This window comes from Aptenodytes patagonicus, chromosome 1, assembly GCF_965638725.1.
Source record: "Aptenodytes patagonicus chromosome 1, bAptPat1.pri.cur, whole genome shotgun sequence".
In the NCBI taxonomy this organism is placed as follows: domain Eukaryota; kingdom Metazoa; phylum Chordata; class Aves; order Sphenisciformes; family Spheniscidae; genus Aptenodytes; species Aptenodytes patagonicus.
The window spans coordinates 165,673,304-165,688,849 of record NC_134949.1 but is presented as its reverse complement, the minus strand read 5'-3'; the positions used below and the strand labels follow the sequence as shown (position 1 = coordinate 165,688,849).

Here is a 15,546-nt window from a genome sequence, read left to right as displayed (position 1 = left end):
TTCCAGTGCTTGACTGTGTTCATGGTGAAGGATTTTTTCCTGACGTGTGGTTGGACCCTCTTGTCCGCTGTCTCTCCTCTTCTTGCCATGCAGCCTTGGGAAGAGCCCAGCTCCATCCTCTTGACAGCTTCCTCATAGACCCTGGCAGACTGCTCTTAGGTGGCCCCAAAGCCATCCCTTCTCCAGGCTGAACAAGCCCAGCTCCTTCAGCCTCTCCTCATGGGGCAAGTGCTCCAGCCCCAGCCACCCACTGAACTCGCATATTAACATCTTTCATGTACTGGAGGGGAGCTCAAAATCGGATGCAGTATTTTAGATACTGTTTAATGAGTGCCAAATAAAAGGGGATTAATTTCCTTACATGTGGTTTGTATTACAGAACGCGTATTTCCTTATGTATTTCAAACTTCTACTTTTACCTGGTATCACATTTGGTAACGCGGTGTTAAATTTTGCCCTGCCTGCCCATACTGAGCCACTATGAACTGCAGGCTACTAACGGTGACACACGCTTTCAGGAGAAGGTTGGATTCTCTTGGACAGCCTGTCCATGAGCACGACTTGCATCAGATGATGCTAATGCTGGAAGAAGGGTTTAGCCCTTGATGCCTTGATGTACCTGCCTATGCGCAAAGGAAAAATAGTAGTGTCTTTCATTTAAAGAATTGTGCAGACAGCGAAGACAAAAACTTGCTGTTTGCAAGAAAAAGCCCTTTCTTGCTTTGCTATTTCACCACAAGTTTACTTTCACGTCTATCACGTGAAAAGCAATTATGAACATTTTAGAACTTGAGTGGCATATATCATGTATGTGAGGATAAAGTGGAAAACTTAGATATTTATAAAATTGCTGATATAATTTTGCAAAGAGTCTATCAGTCATTTAAAGTCCATGCCGATGTTTAGTATTTAGGGCTGAAGTTTGGTTTTATTCTGATTTAGAAAATTCCCATTGACCTAAAAAGCAAGCCATAGACACACAGATAAGGACTGAATTTTGGAGTTAAGATGTTACTTTATGGTAATGTGAAATAGGTCAAAAGGAAAGATATGTCTTAGTAAAGATTTGCCTTTCATCTCTATAAATCTAGAACAGATAAAGGAATTTCCTTATTCATTCTTCAAACTTCAACACATGGTTGAAACTGGCCGCAGGGAAACTTCAATTTAAAAGGAAATTCTGGAAAATTCCAGAAGACTGATACTGAGAATTCAAGGGGAGAATTCTCAACCTTACCTATCACTTTAATTTCTGTAACATCATCTGCAAACACAGTAAGATCTTCCTGGATAAAAGGTGATTAACAAACCCAAGTTTCCTAGACCTGCTCACTCAGTAGGTCTTGAAGAAAAAGAGGGAATACAAAGCATCTACTTAGTTTTGCATGTTTTGTTGCAGAATTTGGATAGCTCTCAAGCCCTGGTTTGTTTTTTTTTCCCCTGGGATGCAGTTAACTCAAGCAATTAAAAGGGTAAAAATTAGAGTGAAGTGTTTCTAGGCTGCGCCAAAGCAGGCAAGTAATGAACATCCTCATCTTCCCCATTTTCAGTGAGGAAGAGCAAGAGTTAAGAAGGGAAAGCACTAGCAGGTTCCCAATACAAGTTGGGGACCAAGTGTTCCATCTTATAAAATCTAATTGCTACTCTCCCATTTGCTGACATCACATAAAAATGCATGTTTCCACAGCAGTATGTGTATTTTAATTATCCTACTGTGGTTGAAAAGAGGTAAAGCCACACTAGAAATAGTGAAATTATGGGCTTTTATTTCTGAATGTTTATTTGTAGCTCTCTTGTCCTTACTTTCCATAAGAATCTGTTAAGGAGTTGAAGAGTAATGTAAACAAATTTTAAAAACATCCCAAGGAGCTGAGCTTATTGGAAATGCCATTGTTGGAATTTGATTTACCACTTAGGAAAGAATGCACTGCTTGATCAGATTTCTGATATTCCATAATGAGTAAAAGAATTCATGAAATATTCATTTTGAAATGATGCTTGAGCTTTTTAAAAAGGTCACAAAATGTCATGTAGAAATTCAGAATTAAACTTCCGACCCAAAGGAAGATTTAATCATTTAGGCATAGGATACAAGTCAAAAACTGCTCTATTCCTGCTTTGTTGCCGTCTAGCCCCAGGGCTTCCAAAGTCCTTAGTCACCTTAACGGCAGTTACCACACAGTTCTCCCTTAGTCTGAAGTCCTGCTCCCCACACGCTGAGCAGCACCCTCGTCTTGCCAGGGCTCCGCGTGATTCAAACCAGCCCAGCAGCCCGGCTTTCTTCCATCCGCCTGCTCTGCGTGGCTCAGGCTGAGAGGTGGTCTCGCTCTGAAGCGTATAACCGTACCAGAAATGGTCACGGAGCAACATCAAACTAGCGACTGCAAGAGAAGATCAGTTAATGTTCCTGAGTAATTTTGGTCAGGGTGGATTACAAAACTGCCATTCCTGAGTGTCTGCGAGTGGTGTCAACACTGACAAACCAGAATAAAGGACATGGAGTATGGTTTTCAAAATTTCAAACCTTAAGGAGGGTCCTAAGTCTACAACTAACTATGTATATGTTTGGTTTGCTTTCGAAAAGTACTGAGTACTTGGAAGAGGGGCGATAATGGTGTTCCCCCAGCCCGTCCTTTTTCTTAATTTCTGTCTCTCCTTCATTGTTGGTTGAATAACAAGCAGCAGGACCCACTGCAAGACAGAGCATTGAAACCATACGGGATGGTTGCTGTTGCCTGGAGAATCTGGTGTGCATATGTTCAACTCGGGCACTGAACCTGAGTTACTGCATTTTTGCCTCTAAGAAGTCAGCAGTATCTATTTTTTAATTTACTATCCCTAGAAACAACTCCTTGGCCAAAACAATGAGAATGATCTTTCATTATAACTCATTCAGGTAGCTAGTTCAAAAAAGACAAAAATCATCAACATGCATTATTTTTATTGTATTTGCCACTATTTTAGATTTGTCAAGATTCCCAGCAACAAAGAATATTGTCCCTTGGAGAAGTAAGGCACAGTTTGACCGCGGAATGAGAATTTATGTTGGAAAATGACATTTATTTCTTTTCTTGTCCTCTTCAACAATACTGTTAGCTTGAATTACACCAGACCTTGACTCACTTTCTGAAGTAAGTGCTAAATGGTTAAGAATGCAGTAGTATGTTTTTTAAAACATACTATTATTGCTGGCATTCTGAGCTGTCTTGCAAGCTCATGCTTAAAAATCTCGTGCTGCCTTAAGGCCTCTGTAAAAGCAGGGTATTATTGCTGTTTGGGGGAATTAACTAGTAAACATTGAACAAACAAAAAAACTACCTACTATTTAAAGTTCCAACTGGGACCTGGAAGAGTAAGCTACGGTTTTACACTAGAGTATAACATAATAACATCTTGATTAATGTTGGCCTATGAACTGTTTGGGTAGCTTACATTCACTACTATTCAGGCCAGCTACATTCAGGCCAGCTCAGCTTTAATCTTGTTCTAACCTTGATCCTGTAACTCCAAAAGCTATTTCTATTCCCTGTGTGATACCATCAGCTGTCCCAGATTCCATGTCACGTCAGCAAAATGAACACGAGGTTTTCTGTACTGCACAGCTCTGGTGTACTGTCTCTTGCTCCCTTCTAAGGATGCCATCGGCTAGCACAGCAATGACTCTCAACGGCTGCATGCACTTCTGAACTGTTTAATTTAGACAGATTTTAGTTAACTCCAGCAAGTATTTTGGTCCATGGGTGTTAAAGTGGTTTGTTGTAGATCTTTACAGCCGTCTCATTTAGTGATTGTGTATCCTTGACAGAAGTGATGAAGAATCACTGGAAGCTTCCAACTCTCCTCATTCCACGTTTTATGGAGAAGTAATAACTTGTGTGATACGTGGGATTTTCAACTTCTGGTTAATTTTAGAAAATTGCTATGTAAGCTAATGCCTCTGTAATGTCTCCACTGATATAAACCCATGGTGTTACTAAAATGGCTTCCATGGAAACCCAGGAGGATTATTTGACAAATTTTGGTGGTCTCCAGTTATTTTTCAAGCTTAGACTGTTCACTGGATGTGCATCTTTCTTTGTTTTGTTAAAAAAAAAAATCCTTAAAAATAGCGTGGAATGTAGTTTGCAAACCTAATGGCTTTGTTAAAGTGGCAACAAAATTAAGCTGGCCACTAAGAGGCTGTAATAAAGGAGTAGGCAGAGTCCATCTGCCTTCCCACACCAAATCAAATCTTGTTTAGTAGCACAGTATGTCATCTGAGTCATAGAATTATGGAATATTTGAGGTTGGAAGGGATCTCTGGAGATCATCTAGTCCAAGCCGCCTGCTCAGATCAGGGTCGCCTAGAGCCAGTTACCCAGAACCCTGTCCAGACAGCTTTTGAATATTTCCAAGGGTGGAGACTCCACAACCTCTCTGGGCAATCTGTTTCAGTGTTAGACCGCTCTTACAGTAAAAAAGCTTTTTCTTCTGTTTTTTTTTCCTTATGTTTTAATATTACTCTAATTAACTTTACTACAAAAACAATTCTGGCAAAGTTAAGATATTGCTTGCCTTTAAAAAAAAATTAAAAAATCACTGCTTATGAATTACCTAGTCTACCCCAGGGCTTACAACTTGGTTTTCACACATAATGTTACATCACACTTCTTCACAGTTCAGAAGGCTGTGAAACCACGAAAGAGCCATCACCAGTTTGGATAGGAAATTAGACTATCGGTTCCTCTCCTGGTAAATAAAATTGCAGGAGAAAGGCTTATCCCAGTCTCTGACCATATCAAATCCTGCAGACTTTTAATAAGAACACTAGTAGTGATAAACTGAGTTCAAGTGTAGGTGTGCGTAGCAGCACTTATTTTCTTGATTCCACATCTTTATTTGAAGACATTTCTTGTCTGACAAGTATTATTTAAACCTACTGCCTACTTTTCAAAAGGCTGTTCAGTACTAGCGGTATGTTCCAGCTCCTCCTCCTCAGCGTTGTGTTGACTTTCTCTTCTCTACCTTTGCTCTGCAGGTAGTGACGTTACAATGTGTAAAGTGTACATCTACCAAGCACCTACAGGTCTGAAGCCTTAGTCTGAATCTCCAGTACGTAGGAAAAGTAGCATTTCATGAGCGCTCTACTTTGCGTAGGTGTATGTTATCCAGTAGAGAACAAAGCTCCTTAAGATAATGTACAGGAGTGGCTGAAAGGAAGTGAGCAGTCCTCAAGACAGCGTGTCAGGTTCTCATTTAGAAAGACACTGGCTCCTTATAAGTTGAGTTTACAATCTGTTTGGGAGCCACTTAGCTCCCAAATATATACACATCTAGTGTGCATATATACATGTATGCATACAAACATTCTAGGCTTAAATGATTAAATAATAAATCTGAGCAAAGGTTAAAATCCAGTAAGGGAGCACTGAGATACTGTATTAGAGGCACGGACACGTGAAAGCAATTATTAAACTTAAGCTCTGGGTGCACATTTTAAATACTGCACCCTTGGACTGTGTAACTGCGTCTTTTCTAAATTCAAAAGGTCCACAGCCAAAAGGCGTGTATCACTTAAAACCTTGACAGATGTAAATAAATAAAAATCAAGAGAGTGATAAGGTCAACATACCATGATGAATGTCTTCTCCTCGTACGCTTGAAGTCATAGTTTGCAGGCTGCTTGAAGGTCTTGTGAATACCTATCAGCACCAGTCTGCACAGGGAAAAAGGAGGAAGATGAACAGATGGCAACATTTTAGTTTGTGGATTAGAGATAAATTTAGTGCCAAAAGGGAATTGCTATTGTTTAAAATGCAAAGCTTTCTATTTATTCTTCTCTAACTCCAGACTTCTGGCTGTACAATTTCTGATAATCATATTGCTCTTAAAAGTGCTCCCTTTTTGAATCTAAGGGTTTTTTTGGTTTGTTTTTTTTTTTTATTGCAGCACTGCAAATAAATTTGAAAAAGTATCACACAGATAGAACACATAGTGTTGCATTAAGCATGGACTTCAGTGTTCAAGGACTGTCAGAAATAAAGGCCTGCCAGTATTACTTACCTTTTCACTAGACCTGTCAAAGTCAAATGCATGAGGTTAGCACAACTGTAAACATTCGCAAGACTGAAACCAACAGATCACTCTTAATACAGGATTTTTACCAGCTGCATTGCATGAGAAAATTCTGTAACATATTTGCAATATGAAATATACTATAAAGGGCAGCGAAACTGTTAAAAATTAGTATACAATATGCAACAGCTATATACGGGGCTTTTAGATTTTTTTACATCCTAATTCTACTTGCTCATGTTTTAGGGCAAAATTATGTGTCATATAGAGGATAGTACACTACAAGTAGAGAGCAAAGTTTTACACTTCACAACTTCAAGACAACCTATTAAAATAAGACAAAAGTCTTATGTTTTAATAGTTGATTGGAATCATGTTTGGTTTTAATCTGTATATCTTCATGGAATAAGAATGTATAATTACAAATATGCTAGAACAGATTTTGTCCAATCTTTTCTTTTGTGTTTCAATGAAAGTTTATATTTCAACTGAATGGGTACTTGCCTAAAAACTGGATTTTACAGGCCCCAAACTGGACTTTAAAGGTTCTTTTGGCATCTATAAGACCAGCAGAGCAAAGTCAAATGCTTGATGCATTTTTTTTTGCAGAAGGATCACTAGCAGAACTAGTTATGTTAGCAGGAATCCTGGGAATTGTACCCTTGAGTTCACTATGTAAGATGTAAGACACGTAATTACACTTTTAGGAAAGGCAGCATCTGAGTCACAGGATTTTTAACCAAATCTTAAAATGTTTTCTAGAACAGTATAATCTGTGGTATACCAGATATTTAATATGAAAATAAAACAAGAGTTACTCATTTTGAGAAAGCTACTGAGGGCTTTAATCTCCAATATAGGCTCTGGAACCAGTGAAAGTTTCTTCTGTCAGCTGCCTGCTTTAAAAATGCATGTGTGTGTGTTTGTGTGTGTGTGTGTAGACTAGGACACCTGTATCCTACCATCTTTTGTGATGGAAGTTAGTTTCTTTAAGAGCTTTCCATCCCAGGGAGGTGTCAGGCAATCAGCAATTTCCCAGGACAACCAGAGGGATCAAAAGTGTTGCAACTTTTCCGTAGCATAAAGAAGTGGACGTGGCCATTCCTGCCAAATTTTATTCATTTAGAGAGACTATCCCTCGTTTTAGCTTCATTTTAAAGCACTTCCAAAATCTCCCACTGCTCTGATGAAGTATTGTACTGTGCGTTTTAATGAGGCATTAGGAAACCAATAATATTTTTTAATTTGCAGTCGCTCAGGCTGGTGTGGGTTGGCAGCCCGCGGTGTCACACAGTGCGATGCCGTGAGCAGGTAACCTTGGGGAAAGGAGGGGAGGGAGGAACCTGGGGAGGCAGGCGGGAGGGAGGTGCTCCAGCAGCCAGGCAGGGATGCTGCAGCTGGGGAGCACTGGTCCTGTCTCCTCAGCGGTGCACATTTATCCCACCGCGTTACACAGATTATCCCAAGCAGCCATCCATCAAAGGACGGGGGGATACACATACCTCAAATATTTACGGTGCCTGCACTTTGAGAATGAGACGGTTCGTTCACATCTGTGAATGGGCCACTTTTAAAACATCAAAATAAACCATCTGGCTGCGCAACTGTTTCTAATTACTTCCCTGCCTAGACTGTAAACTTCGGGGTTTGGCACCGGCCTCCCTCCCAGAGCGCTGCCCAAATCCCGCTCCCAGGCAGCTAATCAGAGCCACTGCAGCACGGGGGGAGCAGCCCTGGAGCTGGGCTTGTCCAGCTCACAGCTCTCTGCACGCCCGGCGGGTCTGTCTGGCCGTCTGTCCGGCCGGCCGTCTGCAGGAGCGCTCCAGGTGTGGCGTAGCGTAGCTCGCACACCATGTACGCACAGGGGCTGCCAGGGCTGGTGGTGCTGCTGCTGGTCACCTTGCTGCCGGCCGGTCACCCCGCGCCGCCGGCCGGCCCCCCGGCCCTGCGGTAAGTGCGGCTCTGAAGCCTCCCGGGGGTTTGCGACTGATTTGTGAGATGTCAGGAGTGTGGAGGCTGGGGTTGCAGAGGGAGCGGTGGAGCGGTTTGCGAGCTCTTCTGCCTGCTTAAAAGTGACACTGAGGGAAGTGCTCTGGGTCACTGGGAACCTAAATAGCTGTTGTGTACACACTGTGGGGGTTTGTTGCAATGAAGTATTTCATGCCCGAGATGCAGATCTTTAAAGTAGTGAAGGGGGAAGAGTTGGATAATGATGACTCTTTACACCCAAATCTCTAAATTCTGCTGCCTGAGCGGAGCAGGCACCTAACCACAAAACCCTGTGTGTTCCTGCTCTTTGGTGCAGCGGCACAGCGAGGCATGCTGCCCTTTGCTCTTCCCCTCCACCAGGGTTAGCACCTGCCTGCTCTTAGAGCCAGCAGCTCCTTTGCTCCAGAGCCTGCAAAATCTAGTGTCTGAGAAGTGCAGGTACTAGTAACCTGGATCCTCAGTATTCCCTAGCGCTGTGAACACCTATTTTTGGCTTGGCCAATCCTTTGTTCTTTTTTCCTACAGTCCAGCTCCTGATGAGGCAATGTGTGATTTTCCCTGTGTATGTCCTGAAAGTCCTCATCCCTGTGTGCTCCAGTGCGTGGTACAATTGCATGGCAGAGCTGCAAATCTTCAGATCTAGCATCCGGATTCTGCTCACTTTACTAAAACCACTGCCACAAACTACACTGTTGCATGGAAACCAGTGATTACTTCGGTTTCCTTTTCCGATGAAAGTGTGGATCTTACATATCTGACAACCAGAAGGATTACTTTGGCAAATGTATTTTATTAGAATCAACCATAGGTTTGCTTTTTGGTATTATATATTCCTGTTATGCTACCTAGATGTTTGGATATATACATCTTTTCTAAACCTTTTGGAATAATTCAGATCAAAATGTTTCGTGATAGATAATCAAACCGTACATGTATATGCATATATACCAGATATGCATAAGGAAAAAGAAGATGAGCCTAATGCAGTTAACAAGGTAAGTAAAATACAATATAAACATTCCCGCAGGGAGCAATGAGATTTCTGGCGAAAGAGAAGAAAATCGGGTGATTTGAGGCAACTAATAGTTTACAACCATAACTAAAATGGTGGCATTAAAAACAATATTCTGGGGATAGGTAGAAGCCATGGCAGGAGAGTGGTTTCCCATGAGCCAAGCTCTCACCGGCTTTGAGCTGCAGCCCCTGGCTTTGACCACAGCTTGTTCTCTTTGCTGTCCTCGGCAGGAGCGGTTTGGGTAGTCCTTCTTTGTGCCGGCTGTCCCGGACTGACTCGGAGCTCAGGTGCCGCGTCCCAGGGGGGAAGCTGTGCAGTGACAGAGGCAGATGCGAGTGTGGAGTCTGCATCTGCCAAGTGACTGAGTCCGGCAAATACTATGGTCCGCTCTGCGAGTGCCACGACTGGGTGTGCGAGATCTATGATGGGAAGATCTGCGCAGGTAAGGAAGCCGCTATGGTGACAGAAGCTTAGAAAAATAAGAGTATATGTTATAACCAGAAACATATTGGGAACACAGCACACTGATACCGTAGAGACACGGTTATGTAGGTGTCCCTGAACCATGACTCTAAACGGGACTGTGGGCACATCCGAGGATTTCACCAGATTAAAGGATGCAAGTCAAAGGCACTGCCTCTGCCATAAAATGGGACTTTGCCCAGAGCGAGCTTCATCTGCAGCAGCATCAAAAAAGCAGGAGTTGCTTTGGGTTAGAGGTTCTGCAAACTGTGTTTTGAATCTAATACGGGACACAATATTGCTTGCGTTCTTCATATAATATTGCTGCATTTGAACTGCTTGCCTAATGATGGCATACGGTATCTACCAAGGCTTTAAACTATCTCCGAACAATCAATTTTGTCCTGTAATTGATTTTTTTTCTTCTCCTGCTATGAGAAAGAAGGTTTGCTGTAACAGGTACCACACTGAGGGCGTATAAATATGAAAACTCTGTTTTTCTCTAAGTAATGATAATGCTTTCCAAATAGAGACTTATAACAATGTCATTGTATTGTGGTTTCAGAGATTTCCCCACTGACACTGTATTCTTTAATGACAGATGAAATAACATACATTTCTGGGACAGAATTTAGTCCCTGCCAGTTGTTGGAACATGTCGTTTGGTTTGCATCTGAACATTATCACTCTTTCATCTTTCCAGCTGTCTTTACTTAAGTTTCTGGGCTATTTCAGTCAGATTTTGGACTTTTTTTTTTTTTTTTTTTTTTTTAAAGCAGCTTAGAATAGGATTTTAGAAAAAAGCAGGGAGAAGAAATGCCATCACATTCCTAAGGGGATTCAGCCTGGAGCTTGATGAAAGGGGCCAGAAGGGTACTTCATTTCTAGTATCCCTGCTTCAACAGCTTTACCAGATTCACACAAACGTGTCATCTTTTCAGGCCAAAAACTGCAATTAGGTCAATGGGAATGTTACAGGAATTCTCCTAGTAAGAGGGCAATACAAATGCATTCCAGCAGTGGGTTTGGCAAATTTTGTAGGAAAAAGAGAGCAACTTATTTTAGCAACAATATAGCTAAGAATAAGAAGTCCAGTAATAACATGAAAAGATCAAGGATTGGATTATGAGAAAAATATTTCTATTTGGCACCTATGACTTTAGAGTTTTGTGGAGAAACTGATTTATAGACTCTGTAGTTAGCAGGGTTAAGTCCAGCTACATAAGAAATATCAGGGGTCCGCCAATCATTTCAGTGTTTTGCTGTCCCAAACGTGAATTTTCTAATTGGTGGTGTGATTTCAATATGCTTGCTATTGTTGCTGGGGTAATTGCATAAGGTGAAACTGAAAGCTCCTTCAATTTTAATATTCTGCTACAAACTCCACTATTGTGCTCCTGTTAATGTCATGAGCGGTGGCTGCAAGTTTTGTCATTGCTTTGGTGGAAAGGGGTGCTGACAGGATAAACAAAACCAAGAGATTTCTAACAATATTTAGCTTTGGTGTAGCACTTCATGCACTAGTTCAAAGATGTGAATGTTAACAGATTAAATGTTTTTTAAAAACCAACTTTTTGTAGTTGTCAACTTTTGTAGCTGGAGTATTGAAGCCGCGTTACCACTGAGATGTCAAACAATTTAAATTCACTCTTCTAGAAAAAAAGTAGTAAAAAATTCAGTACAAAGTCATGGGGGGGGAAACAGCTGTGAAGGGCCTAGGAGTTTTGCTTGTTTGGTTTGTTTTATTGACAACGGTGCTGAAAGTCCAGCTGACTTTGTCGGAGTCAAGGGCTGCCCAGCACTGCAGGAGAGTGGCCCTGGGTAACTCCTTCAGGGCTGGGACATGGGGTCTGGATCCGGGCGGTGAAACTCCTCCTTTCAGGCTTTGCTTGCTGCCCTCTTCATTCTTCCCCCATATTTTTAGTCACTTAACTTTAAGTTGTGTGTATATGGGAGGAGGGGAGCATAGAAAAGATGGTCAGATCTAGCATATCTGGCAGGTCCTTATGCTGTATGAATAATATCCCCCCCAGCCATTCAGTGAACTGCGTCTTCTGATGTTTCTTAACGTTATGCCACCAAGCTGATTTCCATGTATGACATACTTCCCTGTCTTTGCATTTTTGAGCACATTTTTTGACTTGATGATGAAATTGTATTTCCTCTAGGTGAATAGCCAAAAATGTCTTACTGCAGTTCTATTCCTGTTTCCTGCTTTCTTTTTCTTTTTCCTATTTTTATTTTGATATTTGCTGTCCTATGTCATTGTGGGTCTCTCCTGATGAGTACAACAACAATAACTGCTGACTGGTACCACATGCAGAACTTCTAGACACTAATCGAATATTCCTCTAGAGAGCCATGGTATTTGAGATTAATGCTGTTTCAAACAAGCTACTTTTCAAGCTGCCAGAGTGATGCCTTTTTCAAGTGACTGATGTCTAATCACCGGTGATGTTCATATTCAGATTTGGACAGGCAGAGTTGTTTGAGTCACAAGTGCCAAAGATAATTGTGTTTCCCTGCCAGTCAGTTCAGACATACCTCCACTTCCCTCTCCTGTCACAAGCTAAACAAAATACTTACTTGCTCAATACGCAGCTCATTATCTTCAAGGCACTTTCTGGGACAGATCCACCTGCCGGACCAGTCGTTGGACACCCATATTCTGAAGAGGGAAGGCCTGAAGATGGAGAAGATGTCCATCTGTTTATGATTTGCTTTTTCTTATCACCTTGTATAAGTAATGGGAAAGAGATTATGCCATGAGTAATGAAGAAGAGCAGGTGCAAATGTCTCTGTCCTTTTACTCTCCCTTGAGACTTCTCTGCTGTATTTCCCTTCGATGATGTTTCCAGGTGCGTTAGAGGGAGTTCTAATCATTTTTTTGTCTTTTATCCCACTGAGATTGATAAAGCAATAGGTGATCTCTCATGGAGTCAGAAACAAAGAAGAGAGAAATGAAGTGCTGTAGTCTGAGTCACCGAGTCTCCTGTCCTCCGCAGTGGCCTTTTTATCTGCCTGCCGTATCACAGGGTGTAGAGGAAAGAAGAGCGGAGTCCCAGTGCTGTCATTCTCTTTGCAATGTTGGTGACATCTTTATTTTGTCATTTGCTGTGGGTCTTCAAGGAGATGAGCTAAGAGGAGGAAGACCGAATCAAACACTGAATCAAAACCCCAGAGGATTTATGTTTCATTCAGAGGAGACAATATATTTGTTGCTGTTTATTTGTAAATAGTAATTCTGACCTCAGACAGTTTCATACTGCCTCAGGCTTTCTTAGCCTGAGTGGAGCCTGTGTTGTGTGCAAAGGAAAGGGGAATGCGACACTAATTCCTATCACATCGCTGCTTGATACCTGTTTTTCTGTGGTTCTGCAGTATAAAGGAAAATCAATTTTAGTGAATTTTTTCTTTTAGTTAATCTTTTTTATGGTGCCTGTGATTAATGAAGATAGAAAAAGTAAACTAAGTGTAGACTTCCGTGGCCAGCTGGAGAGGGAACACTCTGGATGTTCCTGGAGAACGGACCACGGAAATTGCCAGCTGGGACATGAGACAGTATGACTGCATGCTCATAGTTGGTGACATCAAGGGGCAGATACGATTTGGTGGCAGCATAGAGAGCATCATATGAAGAAGGATCCTCTTTGCTCAGAACTATATTCATTGTCTTTGTTTCTCCATAGTTACTAAGATTTTAGAAACAATTTTTCTTCCAAACTGAAATACCTTTTACACCTACTGAATAATAGTGGCACTGCATGATTTACCACTGCCATAAGCAGTTGCTGGGGAACTTTCGTTGCCGCTGTTCAGGCCAGTGAAAGATTTTTCTGTTTCTTTCTCCAAAGCTGTAGTTGCTGTAAGTGCTGTAGCTATTTTAAGACTAGTTCAGCAATGTAATGGCAGTGTTAGTCGTAGGTTTTCACAGCCAGAAGTGTTATCATAGTTATGTGAAGGACAGAAAGATATCAGTGCCATTATTTTCCACTCTGTAAGGCTTTAAACAGAGAACACAAGTGAAAAATTAAATTGACAAGGAGTGGATGTAGAAATACAAGATAAATTCAAATTGAAGTATTGATGTAATACGTAGTTATGCATCCATGTGAGTTTATTGGATATATGGCCCTATATATCAGGTGGAGAGAGTTAGGAAATTGAGAATGGAATTTGGAGAACATTTTGAGCTGAGGACTGCTCTTTGCACAAAAGCTGAATAGTGTTTTTAGGCAGAGCTATCTTCGTTGAGTTGGAAATGCTCTAATAACTGTACCTTTGTATTCATACTGAAGGGAGGTCTGACACACTGATTTTTCATTGAGCAGCATTTCTTGCTACAAGTGTGAAGAAAAGCCAGTCTGTGACCTGCATTGATTGCCATTTGATCCGAAGTGAAATTCGAAGCCCTGGATTTTGAGAACAGGTGTAAGCCTCTTCTCTGTCAGAGGCCACGTTTGTGAAGATTCAGCTGTGGCACATGTGGTCACTGGAGACACAGCCTCCTAAAAAGACCAAGTTAAAAATAGGGCAGGAGGCTACTGATGAAAATGGAGCTGGCAGTTCTTCTCTGACCTGGTTTGCTTTAGTCTGGATTTCAGAACTTGGCTTAAGTGACATTTCCTCCTGGAGCAGGGGTTTGTAGGTGTGATACGCCACCTGGATGCTCACACGTCTATGGGGCCGGATGGGATCCACCCAAGAGTGCTGAGGGAGCTGGCGGAGGAGCTCGCCAAGCCGCTTTCCATCATTTATCAGCGGTCCTGGTTAACGGGGGAGGTCCTGGACGACTGGAGGCTTGCTAATGTGACACCCATCTACAAGAAGGGCCAGAAGGAGGATCCGAGGAACTACAGGCCTGTCAGCCTGACCTCGGTGCCGGGGAAGATTATGGAGCGGTTCATCTTGAGGGTGCTCACAAGGCATGAGCGGGACAACCAGGGGATCAGGCCCAGCCAGCACGGGTTCATGAGAGGCAGGTCCTGCTTGACCAACCTGATCTCCTTCTATGACCAGGTGACCCGCCTAGTGGAGGAGGGAAAGGCTGTGGATGTGGCCTACCTGGACTTCAGTAAGGCCTTTGACACCGTCTCCCACAGCATTCTCCTAGAGAAGCTGGTGGCTCACGGCTTAGACAGGTGTAGTCTGCGCTGGGTCAAAAACTGGCTGGACGGCCGGGCCCAGAGAGTTGTGGTGAATGGAGTTACATCCAGTTGGCGGCCGGTCACGAGCGGTGTTCCCCAGGGCTCAGTACTGGGGCCGGTCTTGTTTAATATCTTTATTGATGATCTGGATGAGGGGATTGAGTGCACCCTCAGTAAGTTTGCAGACGACACCAAGTTGGGCGGGAGTGTTGATCTGCTCGAGGGTAGGAAGGCTCTGCAGAGGGACCTGGACAGGCTGGATGGATGGGCCCAGGCCAACTGTATGAGATTCAACAAGGCCAAGTGCCGGGTCCTGCACTTCGGCCACAACAACCCCATGCAGCGCTACAGGCTTGGGGAAGAGTGGCTGGAAAGCTGCCTGGCGGAAAAGGACCTGGGGGTGCTGGTCGGCAGCCGGCTGAACATGAGCCGGCAGTGTGCCCAGGCGGCCAAGAAGGCCAATGGCATCCTGGCCTGTATCAGAAATAGTGTGGCCAGCAGGAGTAGGGAAGTGATCGTGCCCCTGTACTCGGCCCTGGTGAGGCCGCACCTCGAATACTGTGTTCAGTTTTGGGCCCCTCACTACAAGAAGGACATCGAGGTGCTGGAGCGTGTCCAGAGAAGGGCAACGAGGCTGGTGAGGGGTCTGGAGAACAAGTCTTATGAGGAGCGGCTGAGGGAACTGGGGTTGTTTAGCCTGGAGAAAAGGAGGCTGAGGGGAGACCTCATCGCTCTCTACAACTACCTGAAAGGAGGTTGTAGCGAGGTGGGGGTCGGTCTCTTCTCCCAAGTAACAAGCGATAGGACGAGAGGAAATGGCCTCAAGTTGTGCCAGGGGAGGTTTAGATTGGATGTAAGGAAAAATTTCTTTGCTGAAAG

General features: G+C 42.9%; 1 protein-coding gene across 1 annotated transcript in view; it reads left to right on the top strand.

The window, feature by feature from the left end:
• The first annotated feature begins 7,906 nt into the window (after nucleotides 1-7,906).
• Nucleotides 7,907-15,546, top strand: part of ITGBL1 (integrin subunit beta like 1) — a 156,497-nt gene continuing 148,857 nt past the window's right edge. Inside the window, exons 1-2 of the mRNA XM_076361439.1 lie at nucleotides 7,907-8,004; nucleotides 9,289-9,500. Coding sequence (XP_076217554.1) covers nucleotides 7,907-8,004; nucleotides 9,289-9,500 — 310 coding nt within the window. The remainder of the gene's footprint in view (nucleotides 8,005-9,288; nucleotides 9,501-15,546) is intronic.